This window comes from Suncus etruscus, chromosome 19 (assembly GCF_024139225.1).
Source record: "Suncus etruscus isolate mSunEtr1 chromosome 19, mSunEtr1.pri.cur, whole genome shotgun sequence".
NCBI classification, from domain to species: Eukaryota; Metazoa; Chordata; class Mammalia; order Eulipotyphla; family Soricidae; genus Suncus; species Suncus etruscus.
The window spans coordinates 17941219-17962606 of NC_064866.1; the positions used below are offsets into that span (position 1 = coordinate 17941219).

The 21388-nt window shown below is 36.6% G+C and overlaps 1 protein-coding gene across 1 annotated transcript in view; it reads left to right on the forward strand.

Annotated features, from left to right (window-relative positions):
• SNX7 (sorting nexin 7) overlaps positions 1–21388 on the forward strand; it is a 76825-nt gene that overhangs the window by 40447 nt on the left and 14990 nt on the right. Inside the window, exon 7 of the mRNA XM_049765754.1 lies at positions 17170–17322. Coding sequence (XP_049621711.1) covers positions 17170–17322 — 153 coding nt within the window. The remainder of the gene's footprint in view (positions 1–17169; positions 17323–21388) is intronic.

The window sequence follows — 21388 nt, forward strand, 5'->3', positions numbered from 1 at the left end:
CCCAGGAAGTAGTATTTGGTTCAGAATTACAGGAAAGGAGAATAGAAGCCATAGGTTAAGAATAGAATAATCTTTTAGAAACATCCCCCCATTTATTTTTCCTTTTGGTATCTTTCAAAGTTCAAAACTATTCTTCTAGTCTTTTCTTTAAAGGTCTTTTATATTTTTGATTAATTTATTATAGAGTATCTTATTATTTTAGTTTTTTGGCCAGACTATAAAAGTAATTCACTTCTGCATATTAATCTTATATCCATCATTCTCCACAATATTCTTTAATATTTTGTAGTCTCTGTATCTTTCTATAGACAAATATTTAGGGGTAATAATTTTATTTTAACTATTATACCTTATGTTAATTTTTTATTTTTTATTGGGTTGGCTAAAAATTGCATTATTATGTTATTAATGGCAGGGGATCCTTGTATTCCTGCTTTTAAAGCAAAAGCTTTTAAAAATTTCCATTGTAATGGTATTTGCTACAGGCTTTTTATTTCTATAAATTTTTAATCAATTTAAGGCAATTTTTATCTACTTGATGTGATGAGATTGATTTGTAAGTGGGTGCTGAATTTTATTGAATAGTTTTCTGTTTATACTCATAATTTTCCCCCCTTTATTCATTGCATGTTAAAATTTATATTTAAGTTTTTTCTCATTTTATCAATTCTTTTATCCCTGGGGTAGACTCAGCATGGCCATTGCTAAATTTGACTTTCTCAATTTTTTAGGATAGTTATATCTATTTCTGAATAATATTTTTATTATGCTGTATATTTTATACATAATATTATTTATCAATTTTTCATCAGTAAACTGGGGTGGGAGAGAGTAAAATTGAATGATTTAAATTATCTTTGCAATATACCAGAAATATTAGTGTTTGTATCAAGGTCATACTAGTTTTATAAATATCTATATAGAAGATTAATTTGTTAGAATACTTTTATTTGTTTTTTTGTTTTCGTTTGTTTTTTTTTTTTTTTTTTTTTTTTTGTTTTTCTTGGGCCATACCCAGTGATGCTCAGGGATTACTTCTGGCTATGCACTTGGAAATCACTCCTGGCTTGGGGGACCATATGGAACACTGGGGGGATCCAACTGTGGTCCATCCTGGATTTGCCACATGCAAGACAAACACCCTACTGCTTGCGCCACTGCTCCGGCCCATTATCTGTTATTAAAGAGAACAAATTTGAGTAATGTTTTAAAGCAGACACTTATAAACTCTCACATTTTATAGAGGTTCATATAAGATTTTGAACGACTGAGTTTTAAATGTGCTTCCTATAGGATATTGTTGCTGTGCTTGTCAGTAGACAGTTGTATAGATGGAGCTGAGTTCTTACCCTGAGATCCAGTTAATAGTATCAGGGATAAGTGGTAATGATGGAAGAGTAAATAGTCAGCAAAGAGGCTTCATTTTAATTTTTGTTTTTTAAGTATTTGGATTCTGGCTCATATTCAACTGTACTCATGTCTTTGCACTCAATGATTATTCCTGGAGGGGTTCAGGGAACCATTTAGGATACCAGGGTTGAACCCCAGACAGATATTAACAAGACGAGCATGCTACCATTGTACTATTAATGTGGTTGCAAGTATTTTAGTTAAAGCTAAGGTGCCAAAATAAATAAGTAAATAAAAGACAGCCTCTACTTCTCAGGTAGTCTGATTCTCTGTGACCCTCTCAGAAAGAAATGGGGCAAATTCCCTTTCCTGCATGAACTACAGTAGCCCAATGCCACCCCTTATACCCTTTGACAGAAAGGGCCCAGCTCTGAAACTGCAACATATATGAGAAGCTAAGTTTTCTCAGGTGTGATTGGACTACAGGGATGAAATCTCTAGGCATTTTCTTCAGAAATGGGGTGAAGTTGAGCCCTCTTGACCCACACTCTGGAAATCCAGGCAGCTCTTGCCCACTGCCACCATATGGTTGGCCAGAAAAAAAAAAAAAAAGCATTTCTCTGCCACCATATTGTGGAGGAAAATAATGGTCACCGATACTTAACCTTATCAAACTTTCAAGTTACCTATTTTAGATGTAGAAATGTGGACACCTCAATATTTGTGGTGTCAGCCCAATTGTATCACAATAAGTCTGTTGATAAAGTTACATATTATTTTACCAACTGTAGGATTAAATAATTAGTGATGGTGGTGGATGGTGAAGGATGGAGGCTTTATTCTTAGGCCATGGCCACGTGGCTTCATTCCCCATCAACCAGTGGGTCTGGGGTCCAGGAAAGCGACGGGTATTGAACTCACTCACAGGCAGGCTTCAGGAAGCATCAACTTTATTCATGCCCTATCCACCACATGTGTGGCTTATATCATAACCTTTTAAGCATTCAGCCATTCTTAGCTAGCCCTGCATCTTAACGCCTTTCAGCCATCTTCCCTTTGACCTCCATGCTGGCAAAAGACCAAAAAAGCGCGTAATCCTCTCTGGTTAAAGCTTTATCTACCTTTTCCAAGACCCCTCCCATGAAATGGGCGGGGTCTTGCAGGTAAGGTCAAGTTACCTAGGAAGAATGGAGGGGATGAGGCTTCAACCAACCTCAGTAGCAAAGAAAGTTCTAGTAGCACCAAACCACTGCCCAGTATATCCTTAGATACTGTCTTTAGTAATGCCATGGAGAGAAATAGAAATCATTTCTGACTGACCTGTGTTGATCTAAGATCTGATAATTCCAGTTGCCTTTGTGTTGTAATAAATAATATGAAATAAATTAGTTTAGGCATGCATGAAGGTGGGCTGTGGTGGTAGGTGGGTGACTGGGGATACTGATGAAAAGATCATCAGGCTGTGGTGGGATAGATGTTTGAACATTTAATGCCTGAAATGACTGTTTATGAACTTGGTAAATCACAGTGCTATAATTAAAAATTAGGAAAAAAGGAAACAGACCTAAAATACCACTATTTAGTGGTGATCATAGTGCTTGAAAAGTTTGTTTTCCTCTCACTCTGGAGAGTTGGATTATGAGAAGCTGATATTCTTGATTCTTAATTTTATAAATGATAGTTTGACAAAACTGTTGGTAATCACTGCAATTAACTCCCTAGAATTATCATGCCAAAGTGTATTAATTATTTATTAAATATGTAGTTCAGCAATCAAGTAGATTTGTTTCCAATGCATATTTTAATGTAGTGTTTAATTCAAACATTTCTTTCAGATTGTTTAACTGTCTTTGAAAAAGAACAGTCAGAACAAACACATCAGTCTTTGGGAAACTTTCAGTGGCTAAGTTCAAGATTTTTTAAGTTCTTCAGTTTCAAAGTTGCATATGAAACGCTCTACTTCATAATGCATTCATGTTTGTGTTAATTTTCCCTACTCTGGACTTGAGAGATAGATCAGTGGTTAAGGTTTTGTGTATGCCCAACCCTGCTTCTTTTCCTGGTACAAGTTATTGTTCCTTGAGTACCACCACCAATAGTCATTTATTGGAACAGAGTTAATAGCTCCAGAATACTACTGGGTATGACTACAAAGCCTACATTATATTTTTTTTTCTCTGATCTTCATATAGTATGTATAACAAGATTATGCCATATTTATTCATGACTTTGGCGGTCTTCTAGGCTAACATTGGGTATTAGAATCTCGTGTAGAGAAAGAGAGCCAGAGAGCCTGGTGGTGTTCGGGGCTGACTCCTGGGTCTGCTCTTGGGGATTACGTTTGGTGGTTCTCAGGGGAACATATGTGCTGCTAGAGATTAAAGCTTGATCAGCCATGTGCAAAGCAAACACTCTACAGGCAATACTACGGCTCTGACCCCAAGAATTGCAGTTTAAAAAATACACTGAAGCATTACACTCATGAAAGTTTATCAGAGTTAGTAGGATTATTTTCCAATGTTAAAGATTTGCCTCTGTAAGGCTAGAAAGATAATATAGATGTCAAAACACTTGAGATGGTTGACTTGAGTTTGAGCATGGTTACAAATATATTCTAACTTCTTTCTAAAGCAAAGAAAAACTCTGAAATGAAGATTGACTTACTGTTTAATTAACTTAGCCTGAAGCACCTTAAGAAATTACATACTCTTGGGATGCTTTGAATCTCATAAAAATATGTACACTGTGCCTTGCTAATGGTAGGCATTAGGTAACTTCTTATTAACCAAGTGGATGAAGTCTGTCATGTTTTTATAAAGTAACACTCGAAGGTGATAAGGTTAGCTTGATAAGTATAGACTGATTCGGAATTATTTAATATTGATGTCCTATTCTTTGAGTTTCTCATGGAAAAATGTTAGTTTTCCTATCGAATTTTCTTATAATCCATTACGCATAAGTCATTGCACATATAAAGTTTTTTGAACATGTTTGCATTTCTTACTTTGCTTTGATACAAAGCACACCTAAAATGGTTCTATTTAATTAAATTTGAATGGCATTTGAATTACTCAGATTTAGAAAAATGTTTCAGAGTTTTCAGAGAACTACAAAAACAGTGCAAGTGATTTTTAACTAAAGAGGTCACAGGCAATGAATATAATTATATTTATATACTTATTTATTTTAGTGAGTTAGATTATATACTCATTTATAGAAACAAGCTTTCAAATGAGCCACATTATTAGTTTTCCCCTAGAAACTCCAAGACAGGTATTACTAAACTATTAAAGTGGGGTAGGTGATCAACCATGAAGCCCTTTGGCAATAAATTTCAGCAAGTCATATAATTAAGAAACTTTGGAAAGGCTGGAGAAGTAGACAGATTTTGCCGCAATCAAAACTTTGGTTTGCAATTGATTGCATTGCAATTGAACTTCAATTGCTACTGAAGCTTTGGTTCAACCTCAGGCCCTCCAAGAAGTATCAGCAGTGATCTCTGAGCACAGGGCTAGTAGTGAGGTGTGTGTCCAAGAAATAGGGAAGGGGGAAGGTTAGAGCCTAAGAAAGAAAAGGAGAAAAGGAAGGAAGGGAGGGCCAAGAGAGGGGTAGTAGTAAGAGAAGGAAGGAAGGAAGGAAGGAAGGAAGGAAGGAAGGAAGGAAGGAAGGAAGGAAGGAAGGAAGGAAGGAAGGAAGGAAGGAAGGAAGGAGGGAGGGAGGGAGGGAGGGAGGGAGGGAGGGAGGGAGGGAGGGAGGGAGGGAAGGAGGGCTTATTTATTTATTTATTTATTTTTGGAAAGACAAAGATATGTGGGAAGTCATTCTGCCATCAACTATTAGGTCAGACAGTATCTAGAGATAATTAATACCGAAGGACGAAAGAGATCAAGAGGCCATCTAAGTTTAAATGCTTTTTCCTTGTTAGTGCTATAGCAGTAGCTCCTACTTTCACAGTGATTCCAAGCTCAATGCAGCTTGGGAAAGACCCTGTGTGATCAACTTCCTGAAGCAAGTTGGAATACTTCATTTTAGAGAATGTCAGCACTTATCTTTGGGTGTGTAGTCTCTCTCTTTTACTTTGCAGCACTCTTTCTTTCTTTGGAGAAACCAAGTTCTTTGAACTTGTAACTTCCCTCAAAAAATTTCTTTTACATCACTTTTCCTTTTATTGCCTACAAATTTCTTTCTGCAACAAAAGAAAAAAGACTGGACAGAGCTTAACTTCATGTCATCCTGAGAAATTGTTTCTCCTAAAATCTGGGATAAATTTCTGCTTTATGCTGAGTAAAGTCCCTGGTGTAACCTGCCAGCTGCCTTACACTGTCTAGCATAACCTGAATGTCCATGCCATTTGGCGTTTGGGGCAGACTTTAATTAGTCCTGATCTCCCCTGGCATGCCACCCCACTGATAACATCATGTTGAGTCAGCCAGGAGGAAACTCTCCATGTCAGTTCCTCCTCAGACATTCCACTTTCATTTTCACACTTTCAGCATACTACACAGCAGCAAATTAAAATATATTATAAATAAGAGAGTCCTCCCAAGTCTCAGAACTGCCTTGAGAAACCAAGACTTCCCAGGACATCTTTATTAGAAGTTTTGTTTTACTTTCTAAGACAGTTGGCTCTAATTTTTAAATCAGAACATTTAATTCTAGAAGTTTTAACACTTTGGGGACTTGAATCTCTAGAAGTGTTTAAGATTTTGTATGCACTTGAATGACTGAATATTTATATACATCCCCTCAATCAAAATTGTGTGGGACAATTGTGATTTGTATACTATTATTCTTGCCTTCATTTCCTGTATCCTACACTCTGGTATTTCCTTTTTTTGCCTTCTAAAATTTATTTTTATTAATATCTTTATTTAAATACCTTGATTAAAAATATGATTGTGGTTGGGTTTCAGTCATGTAAAGAACACCCCCCTTCACCAGTGCAACATTCCCGTCTCCAATGTTCCAAATCTCTCTCCTCTCCCCCACACCCTCGCCTGTACTCAAGACAGGCTTTCTACTTCCCTCATTCATTCACATTGTTATGATAGTTCTCAATGTAGTTATTTCTCTAACTGTACTCATCATTCTTTGTGGTGAGCTTCATGTCCTGAGCTGACCTTCCAGCCCTCCTCTCTTTTGTTTTTGTGAGTTATTGCAAAAATGTCTTTTATTTTTCTTAAAACCCATAGATGAGTGAGACTATTCTGTGTCTATCTCTCTTTCTCTGACTTATTTCACTCAGCCTTCTAAAAATTAGTATTTTTAAGAATGGCCTGGTATTAGAATCCAAATGTCACTACTTCCTTTTCCTCTTTCTTTTTTTTTGTATAAAATCTTTATTTAAGCACCATGATTACAAACTTGATTATAGTTGGATTTCAGTCATAAACATAACATCCACCCTTCACCAGCGCAACATTCCCACCACCAATGCCCTACCTTCAACCTCCCCCACCCCTGCCTGTATCCAAGACAGGCATTATACTTCTCTCACTCATTAAGATTGTCATGATAGTTGTTAGTGTAGTTATTTCCCTAACTGCACTCACCACTATTTGTGGTGAGCTTCATATTATGAGCAGGTCCTTCCAAACCTCATCTCCATTGTCTCTGGGCATTATTACAATAATGTCCTTATTTTTTCTTAAAACTCATAGATAAGTATGACTACTCTGTATCTATCTCTCTTCCTCTGACTTATTTCACTCAGCATAATAGATTCCATGTCCATCCACATATAGGAAAATTTCATGACTTCATCTCTCCTAACAGCTGCATAATATTCCATTGTTATATGTGCCACTAAGCCTTTTTCAACATGGTTCTATTTTTCTCCTTTTTACATTTATAACTTTATGGAAATTCTCTTTTTGACCTAGCAGCTACGTGCCTCTCCTCATCCTCTGCTGAACTCCCAACTTATAGTCAAAGTACCATCCCTAAAGATGCACTGTGTCAGAAATATTAGTGTCTGTCAATAAGCTTCTACAACCAGATAGCTGTGATTTGCTTAGCCTGAAATGCTCTTGACATTTTGATCATCTAGTCACCTTTAAAAATATTTGAATGCAGGACCCAGAACAGTGGAACAATGGTAGGGCATTTGCCTTGCATGTGGTTGACCTAGGATGGACCCAGGTTCAATCCCTTGTCGTCCCATATGGTCCCCCAAGCCAGGAGTGATTTCTGAGCATAAAGCCAGAAGTAATATATATATATATATATATATATATATATATATATATATATATATGTATATATATTATAAATAATTTATTATTTTTATTATATATATATATATATATATTTGAATGCTTCCCTTAGTGATGAACCCTTGAGGGCAAAGTTGATTTCTTTCTTTACTCAGTTTCAAACACAGACTAGATCACTATGTCTCATGTTCTGTTAGTGCCTTGTCTAAAAGTGTGTATGGTTGTTTTTTTTTCTGTGTGTGTATGTGTGTGTGTGTGTATGTGTGTGTTTGTGTGTATGCGTGTGTGTGTGTGTGTGTGTAGAGAAGGAAAAAAGGAGTACAGGAAGGGAAACATTTCTCTGTTTGCTTAAAGAAGGCCAACTTCTAGGGACTGAGTAATTTTTTTATTTTTCTGCAAGGATTGGAAGACCACAAATTTTAGAAACCTCTGACATAGATGAATGCCAAGTTAATTTCCACTAGATGTGTGAATGGGAATGAAACCAGTCCTCATCAGGTTTTTCACTGCTGCCTCCTTAGTTCCAGGAAAACTAATTGGGTTCCTCCTTTCTCTATTAACTTTCTCTCTGTGTTTATGACTCAGTAATCTATGTTAAAAAGCACAGCATTACCTGGCCAAACACTGCCACTCCCCTATCCCTTACCAAATCAACAATCTGTAACTTCCCTCTTCCTGTAGGAACTACTTCACTGTTTCATTTAGTCCTCTAGTAGTCAGTCTATCTAGTGGTCAATCTCCAGACCTCCCACTGCATTTTCCTCATTCTCCCCTGCCCACCCAGCATTGCCCAACCAATCTCTGATCTTTTCTCTTATCACACTACACAGTATATGATTCTCTGTGATTTTGTTTGTGACATAGTATCCAAGTTTTTCTTCCTTGGTGAATTCGAAGTCAAATATCTCCCCATTTAGTAGAATTCATTCTGTGTTCTGTATGCATTATGATCTATGCCTTTCTAATTTCTCCCCGCACTTTGGAAAATATATCATATTTTGCTTTGTGCTATTGCCCTTTGTTTTGGCTGAGTATTTGCATATCTGTACTCTAAATGGCTTCTAAACTCCTAAAAATGAGACCTGAATCAGTGCAACCTTGACAGACACAGGCTAGTTCCCTGCTATTCAGGCAGTACAGAAAAATACATGTGTTTCACTCAAAATGACCTTGATTTAATTCTCATTTATGCCATACTGCAAATAGCTATGTGACTTTTTTCTTCTTTCTCCTCTCTTTTTTTTTTTGGGGGGGGGCACACCCGGCAGCGCTCAGGGGTTACTCCTGGCTATCTGCTCAGAAATAGCCCCTGGCAGGCACAGGGGATCATATGGGACACTGGGATTGAACCAACCAGGACCTTACCTACTTCCTGGATCGGCTGCTTGCAAGGTGTCACTTTTTTTCTTTCTCCCAGTTTCTCATCTTGTAAATGAAGGATAGGAATATTGAATTTGCAATATTATTGTGTAGATTAGGTACAACAGTATATGTAAAGAAAATAGCTTCGGGCTATGGACCATAACCTAAACACAGTAAATTGTCTTTCTATTATTGCTTTTACAGGCACTGTAGCAGTAACTCATATAAATATTCATATATCACTCATATAAATACTCATATTGTTTTGTTTGTCTGATTCCTTATATTAATAGTTTTTATTATTTAATTGCATGAATAATTTCTAGCTTAATATATCGCTTTACTGTTAAATATTATTTTATTTTAAATATTATTTATTTTATATTATTTTATCTCCCAAAGGAGATCAACCCTGCCTTGGGTCTTGAGGAAGATTATATAGGGAAATGATATAGAGAGGTTCCAGCTTTCTGATTTTCCTTAAAATGTTTGGCTGTTGTCTAGGGGTAACTTCTTACGGTTTTCTTGTTCTTCCTGATAAGCTACCTGGTATGACCAGGTAGCTTGGGGCGGAGTCTATGGAAATAGGTTTGTGCAGACTTCCACCATGCGGCTCTTACAAAATGCTGTCTCTCCCTGCTCAGAATCTGAGAATCCTGCATGTGGCCTTTACCAAATAATGTTCCTCCTTTTTCAGAACTCAGGTCCTAACACTTATTCTCATATTACAACAGGTTTCTGGCAAAAGTTCTGCTTACTTTCTCAGTTTTTCCTATCAACAGTGGGCCAAATTGCTTCTAGCATTTGTGCGAGGAATTTTTAAGCTTATGTGCTTTTTTAAACTGAAGTCTTTTTCTTGTTGTTGTGTACTAGAGACTATGAATAAAACTTACTATTTTTTAGTCATTTAAATCTTTTCTTTGAGAAGTGGACTGAAGCTGGAAAGGGACTTGCCTGATTTCTAACATTGTTCATCCCCAGTTAACTTTTATTTCAACACCATGAATTTGAAATTGTATTTATTTATTTATTTTTATAATATCTTTATTTTACCACCATTATCTGATGGGTAGCGGGTGAATAGTTTCTGCAATTTTGTGGGTAGCCTCAGTATTCTAGTCATTATTTTCTTTGTTTCTCAGTTTAACAGAGTCCCATTTGTTTATCTCTGCTTCCACTTGTTTAAAGAGTGCTGTTTCCTCCTTAAAGATGCCTTTAGTCTCAATGTCATGGAGTGTTTTACCAACGTGTTATTCTATATACCTTATGGTTCCAAGTCTGATATCAATGTCTCTAATCCATTTGGATTTGACCTTTGTGCATGGTGTTAGATGGAGGTCCTTGTTCATATTTTGTATGTGGCCTTAACACCACTTGTTGAAGGGGCTTTCCTTACTCCATTTTGCATTTCTTGTCCCTTTATCAAAAATATATTGATTATATGTCCAGGGAACATTCTCTGACTATTCAAGTCTATTTCATTGAACTAAAGTCAGTCTGGCCTTTGTCAGTGACCTGGTGCCAATGGCCAGTCCATGTGTTTTGGTAGTAAAGTGATGGATTTTTTGGGATTTCAAAGTGAGTTAAATTCTTTACTAGGAATCCAGTATCTTTTGGTCAGAGCAGAAGTTAGCCAATAGGTTCCCAATCCTTTCCGCACCCAAGATATTTATGAGGAGAGTTACAAATTCACAAGGGGAAAACACTTAATGTTAACTCAAAATGGCAGTAACACACTCTAAACTTCATCTGAAGAAAGAGGGAGAATGAAAGACTACTTGTTTTACATAAGTTTTCTAAAGCCCATTTCAGTAGAAATCGTAGCTAGTGATTCTATTCTAACACGTAGCAACTTTAGATCCTAGATTCTAAGGACAGTCACAGTGTAGTTAATTCAGTGAAGTTGTCTCGCTCTCAATCCTAGAACTAAGAGAAGCATTTTGTTTGAAATCTCCATCTGTTTGTGAAAATCTAAAATGGTTTTCATCTAACCATCCAAAGCAGTGAGCTTTTGTAACAATCCCTGATTTTTTTGTTTTTGTTTTGGGGCCATACCTGTGATGCTCAGGAGTTATTCCTGGCTATGTGCTCAGAAATCGCTCCTGGCTTGTGGGATGATATGGGATGCCAGGGGATCAAACCACTGTCAGTCCTAGGTTAGCATGTTCAAGGCAAAAGCCCTACCACTTGTGTCACCACTCTGCCCCTGATATTTTTCTAGTAGCCCAGATTGTGCCTGAATTTGCTTATGAAGCTTTCTTACTCTTGGATAGTTCCCAGCATCCCCAGCCCAGCCTGGGATGATTTGTTTAAGTAACACCATATCAGGCACATTTTTAGAGGTTTTGCAAAATCTTTATCTTGAAACGGTACACATATTATAATGTAATAAATGACCTGAGCTCATTTGTTGCTGAAGATTAGAGGTCCTGTGTTAAGTGGGGAAGAGAGAAGAGGCAGCCTCAGGAAGGATGTCTGTCTACTCCTTCTCTTTCTGCTCACCTCAGTCATCCAGAGAAGTACCTACCTAGGACCAATGAGAGTGCAAATGAGCCACTATTTTTTTGCAGATATTACGTCTCACCAGCCCTACAAGACAGTTATCAAATAGCGTCTGGGTGCCACTTGTTCTACCTGTGATGAAATATGATCCCTGTACTTGATTTTTTGCATGGAACTCAGCTAGATTAAGGATTTAGTCATTGCAGAAAAGGAAAATCAGTCTTATATCCTACCCAGGCTTTTCAGGTTTATTGGCCTCCTTAAGAGAAATAATTCCAAATGATAAATAGTAAAGAATAATCAGTTTATTTGAGAAATGAGAGAGGGAAAGAGCTAGAAAATAAAGTACTCAAGAGAGACATAGACTTTTCCAGAGTGGAAAACACAAGGTAACCTGCTGCAAATATCCAAGATTGAGAACACATGTCATAAAGTGGTGATGGGAATGTTGCACTAGTGAAGGCGGGTGTTCTTTACATGATTGAAACCCAACTACAATCATATTTGTAATCAAGGTGTTTAAATAAAAATATTAAAAAAAGACATGAGATTCACGGAAACAGGCCAATTTCCTAGAAAGTGGAAATTATTCTAAAAGTAAGAAAGTGCACATCTCAAAGGGAGTTACACAACCATTCCCCTCCCAAGTTTATATATATATATATATATATATATAGTTTTGCCAAATTGCCCCCTCCAAAAAAAAAGACTTTTGCAAGGGTGTTTGCCAAAGGGACTGCTTATGTTCTTTACTATTTATTGAGTATCATTTGTTCCTCTGGTGGAGTTTCTTCTCCCAGGGGTCCAGCCATGCTTTTGACCTTGATTTCTGCATCTTAGTGGTTTTCGTGACTTCTCTGATGGGTTGAGTTTCAAGGTCCTCATGTCATTGTGCTGTTTTAATTTCTAAACAGTAGTATTTTGTCTCTCTGTATGCATTACAGCACTTCCCACCACCCCCAAAGTCACAATTCTTTCTCCCTACAACAGTTTGAAAATAAAATATGAACATAAAACACCAAGACATAAATAATCAAAGCAAGAAAGTTAATGTTACAACTGAAATAAATTTCCCATTGGAAATACAAAAATTGTATAGTGCTGAATAGTTTTTATTGAACAATCCAAAGCAAATATGGCTCATGAAACAAGAATAGGGAGGGTGAAAATAAGAGGGTGGAGGAAAATAATTCAAACAACTCTAGGAAGGATAGCAAGCTGAAGCCGAGACACAGATTTTCGCATTTTGGCATCGCAAATTAGGATACTTCTGAAATAACAGTCTCATTCATATATTTTTCAGTCACACAATAGTGGTGATACATAATGGCTCTTTGGTCTTTGAGAACATAAGCATAATGATTACCAGTTGTAAAGAAAGCACTCAAAGGCCTACTGTTACAGACATGGATTTAACATTGTTTTCTCTGATATCAGTAAGCAAGATTGGTTGGCAGAGCAGAAGTGGGAGAGCTGGTTGAATCAGTGAATCTAGTGAAACAAGAGTGGCAGGGTGATTCTGTTCCCATAACTGTACTGGTTCTGTGCCCTTAACCACACCAGGACTTTCTTCGTCAGGGGCACAATGACCTTGTACTGGGCACAAAGATATAGCAGGCATTTCTACTTAATGTTTCCATTTTGTTCTCTTTCTGAGCTGTGGTCTCTGAGCCAACTATCAAGATCATCTATTTAAATTCTTACCCAGAAGGCTGAGGGAGGTACAAGTATTATTTACTCCCCCCCAAAAAACATATTTGATTCTTTTAAATTATATTTGTATATTCATATTATTATTTGATTACAGGCCATTTCTTAGAGTTGCTAAGGGTCTACTATTTCATGTTCAGTACTTGAACATGAAAGGTTGTTTTCTGAATGCCTGAGATTGAAATAGGAATTCTGACATTCAAAGCATGCATTCCAGTCCTTTTTGAGCTAACATTCTGGCATAATAACCCCAACTGTTATTTTTTTTTAATAATTTTAGTTGTTTTTATTATTCTAAAAAATAAAAATTGATTGTTAGAAAATTCTGTATCATAGATAATGCATATATCTCCTATTAATAAGTAAGAGATTATGATAACAATTTTGATAGATATTTAATAAATCACCTGAAAAGACACAGAACATCCAGTAGAAATGAAATGTTAACTTATTTTTGAAAAAGTATAAAATCTCTTAGAAAATCAGGAATAAATAGACTTTTTTAAACCTAGAGAGGGCAAGCAACCATAGCAAATAACTGACTCTATAGCCATTATTTATTTAGTTCTTTCTAATATTGTTTCCATTCACAGAATCTCATTAATAAAATTCATGAACCGTGCCATAGAATACATTATTCAGTCAGATGTGGTTAACCTATAGCCTGGTTAACCTATAACCTAAGATAATAATTTTTCCTGAGACTTTCTTTGCTTCCTCCTTCCCCCCCCTCTCTTTTAAATTTATTATAGTTTACTTCTGACTCTGTGCTCAGTAATCACTTTTGATGAGTTTCAGGGGACATAATTGGTGCCAGGGATTCAATCTAGGATGTTTGCAAGGCAAGTAAGTGCCTTACCCCTGTATTATTTCAACACCCTCTACATCCTATTTTAATTTATATTTTTAATTATTTTAATTTTAATAATATTTTTTATTTAAACACCTTGGTTACAAACATGATTGTGGTTGTGTTTCAGTCATATAAGAGGACAACCCCCCATCACCAGTGCAACATTCCCACCACCAATGTCCCAAATATCCCTCCTCCCCAACCCGCCCCCACCTGTACTCTAGACAGGCTTTCTAGTTCCCTCAAACATTCTCATTGTTAGGCTAGTTTGCAATGTAGACATTTCTCTAACTAAACTCATCACTCTTTGTGGTGAGGTTCAGGAAGTGGGCTGGAAGTTCCAGCCCTCCTCTCTTTTGTCTCTGAAAATTATTGCAAGAATGTCTTACATTTTTCTTAAAATCCATAGATGAGTGAGACCATTCTGTGTGTCTCTCTCTCTGACTATTTCACTCAGCATAATAGATTCCATGTACATCCATGTGTAGGAAAATTTCATGACTTCATCTCTTTTGAAAGCTGCATAATATTCCATTGTGTATATGTACACATTGTGTATATGTAAAGGCCATTCATCTGTTGAAGGGTATCTTGGTTGTTTCCAGAGTCTTGCTGTGGTAAATAGTGCTGCAATAAATATAGGTGTAAGGAAGGGATTTTTGTATTGTATTTTTGTGTTTCTTGGGTATATTCCTAAAAGTGATATAGCTGGATCGTATGGGAGCTCAATTTCCAGTTTTTGCAGGAATCTCCAAAGGAATCTCCAGAAAGGTTGAACTAGTTGGCATTCCCACCAGCAGTGGATAAGAGTTCCTTTCTCTCCACATCCCCACCAAAACTGCTTGTTCTCATTCTTTGTGCTGTGTACCAATCTCTGTGGTGTGAGGTGGTACCTCATAGTTGTTTTGATTTGCATCTCCCTGATGATTAGTGATGTGGAGCATTTTTTCATGTGCCTTTTGGCCATTTGTATTTCTTCTTTATCAAAGTGTCTGTCCATTTCTTCTCTCCATTTTTTGATGGGATTAGATTTTTTTTCTTGTAAAGTTCTGTCAGTGCCTTGTATATTTTGGAGATTAGCTCCTTATCTGATGGGTATTGGGTGAATAGTTTCTCCCACTCAGTGGGTGGCTCTTGTATTCTGGGCACTATTTCCTTCGTGGTGCAGAAGCTTCTCAGCTTAATATATTTCCATCTGTTAATCTCTGTTTTCACTAGTTTGGAGAGTGCAATTTCCTCCTTGTTATGGGGTGTTTTACCTACGTGTTGTTCTATATAACTTATGGTATTATATTTTTTAATTTATATATATATATATATATATATATATATATATATATATATATTTATCTTCTTGGTATTGGGGGTCACACCTACCATGGTGTGGGTTTACTTCTAGTTCTGTATGCTCAGGTTATTTTCATGGCAGAACTCAGGGGAATAAATGGAGATGTTGAAGATCTAATCCAGGTTGGCAGTGTACAAGGCAAGCATCTTGCCTTCAATTTCCCACCTTCCTTTTATTTTATTTTATATTTTGGTTTTTGGGCCACACCCTGAGGTGCTCAGATTTCTCCTGACTCTGTGCTCAGAAATCGCTCCTGGCAGACTCCAGGGACCATATGGGATTCTGGAGACCGAACCCGGGTCCGTCTGTGTTGGCCGCATGCAAGGAAAATGCCCTATTGCTGTGCTATTGCCCCGGCCCCTCCCAGAACCTTTTAAATAATCTCTATGCTATAGCTAATATGGTCTCCTTATTATTCTTTGACCATCAGGTGTTATTCCACCTAGAGTCCTTATCCCAGTAATATTTTTCTTATGAAAAATACCATGACTGAATGTCTTGACCACCTCAAATATTTACTCAAATGACATTATTTTAGGTTCTGTCTAGTAATTGCCTGAAATTGCAGCCTTCTTAACATCCCTATTTATTTTTTCTTCATTTTTCTTTTATATTTTTCCCCATAAATATTTTGTATTTGAGTTGTCTTGTTATAAGTCCTAATAAAAGCAGAAATTTTTGTCTGCTGTCTTTACGTATTTTTATGTTTTCTTTACTTATCTCTAAATTTTGAAATAATTACAGCATCAGAGAAGGCAGTTTATAGTATAAGATTTATATAACTATAAATATTTATTTGAGCAGGCAAAATATAAGCTCAACTGGGTTTTATACAGTATGTCACACTAAATCTCTTATGTGAAGTATTGGACTACGTCTCACATGCTTGAGAAATCTTGCTTTTTTTTTTTTGGGCCACACCGTTTGACGCTCAGGGGTTACTCCTGGCTATGAACTCAGAAATTGCTCCTTGCTAGGGGGGACCATATGGGGTCCATTTTACGCTAGTGCTTGCAAGGCAGACACCTTACCTCTAGCGCCTCCTTCCCAGCCCCGCTTTGAGAAATCTTGCAAGTTAACTCCTTGGAATCATAGATGGTGTTATAACATGTTAGTGAGCTGAGCATTTTGTAAAAGCAGCGTCACCTAACCATATTTTTTGTTTTTTTGTTTTGTTTTATTTGTTTTGTGCCATACGTGGTGATGATCAGGGTTTATTCCTGGCTCTGTGTTCAGAATTGCTCCTGGCTCAGGAGACCATATGGGACACCAGGGATTGAACCCATGTCTGCCCTGGGTCTGCCCTGGGTCAGCCGCATGCAAGGCGGCTACCACCATGCTATAGCTCCAGCACCATAACCATATTCTTTAATATAATATAAAATCACAAAAAGTAGTGGTTATGGAGTATTAGTACAAAGGAATTTTAAAAATAATTAATTTGTGTTTTGACTTCTTTGCTTTTTATTTCTTTCTCATTCTATTTCTTTCTTCCTTCCTTTCTTTCTTTTTTCTTTCTTCCTTCATTTGTTTCTTTCTTCCTTCTTTCTTTCCTTCCTTTCTTTCCTTCCTTTTAAGAAACAGTGACTCTGAAGCCCAGGCTTTGAAAAATTAGTCAAGTGCAAATTGATTACAGACCTTCCTTGGACTCTTGACTGAATTTAATACTTTAAGTTTTACTACTTAGTAGCATAATAAATACTGTTGAGCTTTCCCTAAATAAAGGTTTTTCCTTAACATTTTAGTACTGTGTGTGGCTTAGATACTGCAAGCTCAACTAGTGGCAAGAGTCCATAAATGAATTTATTTCTCTTTGTGATTTAATTCAGCTAACAGAAGAAATTGGAAAACTTGAAGATAAAGTGGAATGTGCTAATAATGCTCTGAAGGCAGATTGGGAAAGATGGAAACAAAATATGCAAAATGATATCAAGTCGGCATTTACAGACATGGCTGAGGAGAATATTCATTATTATGAACAGGTAAACGTAAGCTATTTATTTTTAAGAACATTATTTTTAAGAAGTTTTCTTTTCTTTTTCTTTCTGCCATACTGTGTAAAGGTCTATTAAGGAGCCAAGTGTCTTATTTAAAATCATCATTAGTGTTTAGTGTCAAACTAGTTGTTATTTAACAGAATAATTCTAAACTTAGTCCACTAAAACACATGTTCATAATTATATAGATGAGGGGGATCATTTTTTCTTATGGATTCTGTAAATGCCTAATTTGATCTGAGCTTCATGTGGGAAAATTATGACAAATTTTATTTTTCTTTATTTTCCACCCAGGATTTGAACATTTTTTCTTTTTTAATATCTTTATTTAAACATCTTGATTACAAATATGATTGTGATTAGGTTTCAGTCATGTAAAGAACACCCCCCTTCACCAGTGCAACATTCCCACCGCCAGTGTCCCAAGTCTCCCTCCATCCCACCCCACCCCCACCTGTACTCCAGACAGTCTTTCCAGTTCCCTCATTCATTCACGTGGTTATGGTAGTTCTCAGTGTAGTTATTTCTGTAACTGCACTCACCACTCTTTATGACCTTCTTGAAGTGAGCTGGAAGTTCCAGCCCTCCTCTCATTGTCTCTGAGGATTGTTGCAAAAGTGACTGTTATTTTTCTTAAAACCCATAGATGAGTGAGACTATTCTGCGTCTATCTCTCTCCCTCTGACTTATTTCACCTAGCATGATAGATTCCATGTACATCCATATATAGGAAGATTTCATGACTTCATCTCTCCTGATGGCTGCATAATATTCCATTGTGTATATGTACCACAGTTTCTTTAGCCATTCATCAGTTGAAGGGCATCTTGGTTGTTTCCAGAGCCTGGCTATTGTGAATAGTGCTGCAATCAATATGGGTATGAGGAAGGGATTTTTGTATTGTATTCTTGTGTTCCTAGGGTATATCCCTAGGAGTGGAATAGCTGGGTCGAATGGAAGCTCAGTTTCCAATTTTTGGAGGAATCTCCATATCACTTTCCATAGAGGTTGGACTAGATGGCATTCCCACCAGCAGTGGATAAGAGTTCCTTTCTCTCCACATCCCCTCAGCACTGATTGTTCTCATTCTTTGTGATGTGTGCCAATCTCTGTGGTGTGAGATAGTATCTCATAGTTGTTTTGATTTGCATCTCCCTGATGATTAGTGATGAGGAGCATTTTTTCAGGTACCTTTTGGCCATTTATATTTCTTTTTTATCAAAGTGTCTCTTCATTTTTTTCTCCCCAATTTTTTATGGGATTAGATGTTTTTTTCTTATAAAGTTCTGTCAGTGCCCTGTATATTTTGGATATTAGCCCCTTATCTGATTTGAACTTTTAAGAAGTACTTAATAATGCTTCAAATGATTCTTCTGACTTCTTTTTTGTTTGTTTGTTTGTTTGTTTTGGGCCACACCCAAAAAACATCAAAAAAATCCCTGATGCTCAGGGGTTACTCCTGGCTAAGCGCTCAGAAATTGCTCCTGGCTTGGGGGGACCATATGGGATGCCAGGGGATCGAACCGGCTAGCACTTGCAAGGCAGACACCTTACCTCTAGTGCCACCTCTCCGGCCCCTTCTATCTGACTTCTATTTTCTCTTTCTTTTTTACTTAGTAAATTTTAGAAAACAATGTAAGAAAAGGAACAGAGGCTTAAAGAGCAGAAAAATCCCCAACATAAGGCCATGTCTTCTCTAGATATTTAAGTAATCAATAAAGGAGCATGTTATTCCATCATTAATAGCAGGGTTTTTGTTTGATTGTTTTACCTGCAGGAAAGAGTTAGGCATTGCATCTTGAATTATTATTATTTTTTAATTTAATGAGTATAGATTTTTTTCTAGTTAATTGTGTGTGATTGTGTTCATGTGCTTGTTTGTTTTTATGTGTAACTATATGCATTAATGCTGGGTAAGGCCATTCCTGGGGATACTCTACTTTGTGTTGCTTACCTGATAATTTATTACTTGGTGGTACTTGGAGTCGGGTCCTATCATGCCAAGGAGTTGAATTGAAACCACATATATGCCAGGCATGTGCTTTTTACCTTTTTTTTTTTTTTACTTTTTTCTTCCTTAAATTTTAAAATGTTAATCATCAGTAAAGTGATCTTTATGTGTAATTTATGTGTATCTTTACTGTTCTTTTTCTGATTTTTGGCCCACACTTTGGGTGCTCAGAGAACTCCTCCCGGCTCTGTGTTCAGATTGTACTACCGAAGCACGCGGTTTCATATATCACATCCAGCTTCCTGCATGCAAAGCATGCTTGCAACCTCTTGAGCATACATTCTCTCTCTCTCTCTCTCTCTCTCTCTCTCTCTCTCTCTCTCTCTCTCTCTCTCTCTCTGGCCTCTTTTATGTACTTTCAAGATAAAGTCAAATAAACACAGATAAACTTGATGTTGTCTAGTACTAGGCTGGGCAAAATTTATATTATTAGCCTGTTATAAGTCAAACATAAGGGTGATACAGTTTGGAAAAATCTGGAGTTAAAAAGATGAGAGTTTGGGCCGGAGAGATAGCATGGAGGAAGGGTGTTTGCCTTGCATGCAGAAGGACGGTGGTTCGAATCCTGGCATCCCATATAGTTCCCCAATTCTGCCAGGAGCGATTTCTGAGCATAGAGCTAGAAGTAACCCGAGTGCTGCCGGTGTGACCACCCCCCCCCAAAAAAAAAGATGAGAGTTCAAATTTTGGATTACATATAATTAAAATTAAGATTTAAAATGTATTAGACCTTTTAAGAGCCCCAATTTTGCATTGTGTTAAAAGGAAAAATTGAAGTAAAAGATATCTGGCCCCTTAGCCTTAAAAGATCTCAAGATAGAGATTTCCAGGTTAGTACCACAAAATTTAAAAATGGACCACAAGATGGCGTTTGTGGCTAATGAGTCCTTTTGTATAAACTCTCATAGTCAAGTATTTTCAGTATTTATAAATGAAAAAATGAAAACTTCATACAAATATTCTTAAGAGGTATGTAAAACTTCAATATCAATTTTTGTTATTAATATATCTGGCATTAAAATTATTATGTTATTAATATGTCTGGCATTAAAATTGGGCAATTATTTTTTAATGATGAATCTAAACTTTAAACAAATGAATTTTTTTAATTTTATTTTGACCATATTGGCTTACATATCTTTCACAGTAGTATTTTTGGTATATATTAACAGTGAATCAGGGAAATACCTATCACCAAATTTGTCTTCCCTTTAACCCCGTTCCCTTCCTGCAACCCAAATTCCAACCTTTTTAAAAGTAACTTTTAACTACTAGCAGCTATATTTCTAATTTCTTTTTGAATTGATTACATTTCAGAATTTTTAAATATATATCTCCTGGAATTTTTCACTGTTGCTTTCTATTTAGGATTAGCTGATAAATAGTTCATAAAATGTACCTCACCCTTTTGCCCCTATTACCCTCATTTCAGCAAATTACCTCAAATACAGGTTATAATTGTCACCAGCATCACTTAAGGCATCCTCATAATATTTAGAGAACCCCCTACTCATTTATTTTTCAATTTTGATTTGCTAAAAGAGATGGACATGTTATAGTACTTTATTTTTTTGGTTTTTGTTTGTTTGTTTGTTTGTTTTTGAGCCATATTTGATGACTCAGGGGTTACCCCTGTCTCTGTTCTTGGTAGTGCTCATGGGACCATTTGGGATGGAACTTGAGTCAGTCACATGCAATACAAGCATTCTAACCACTATACTATCACTCTGGCCCCTGTCATGGTATTTTGTGAAATATCCTTTTTGCTTAGTAGGGAAAACTAATGAACCTTTGACTCAATATGAGAAATTCTGCTTTTAAAGGAAATAGGAGAGCCAGAGCCATAATATAGCAGGTAGGGCATTTCCCTTGCACATTCCCAAACCACATGTGATCCCTGAGATTAGAGCCAGTAGTAAACCCTGAGCTCCATTGAATGTGGGTCCAAAACAAAACAAGTCTAAGGGAAATATGATAAATATTATTTAGTCACATTTTATAATAATAGGTATCATTGTTTCTTTTTTTAGTCAAATTTAT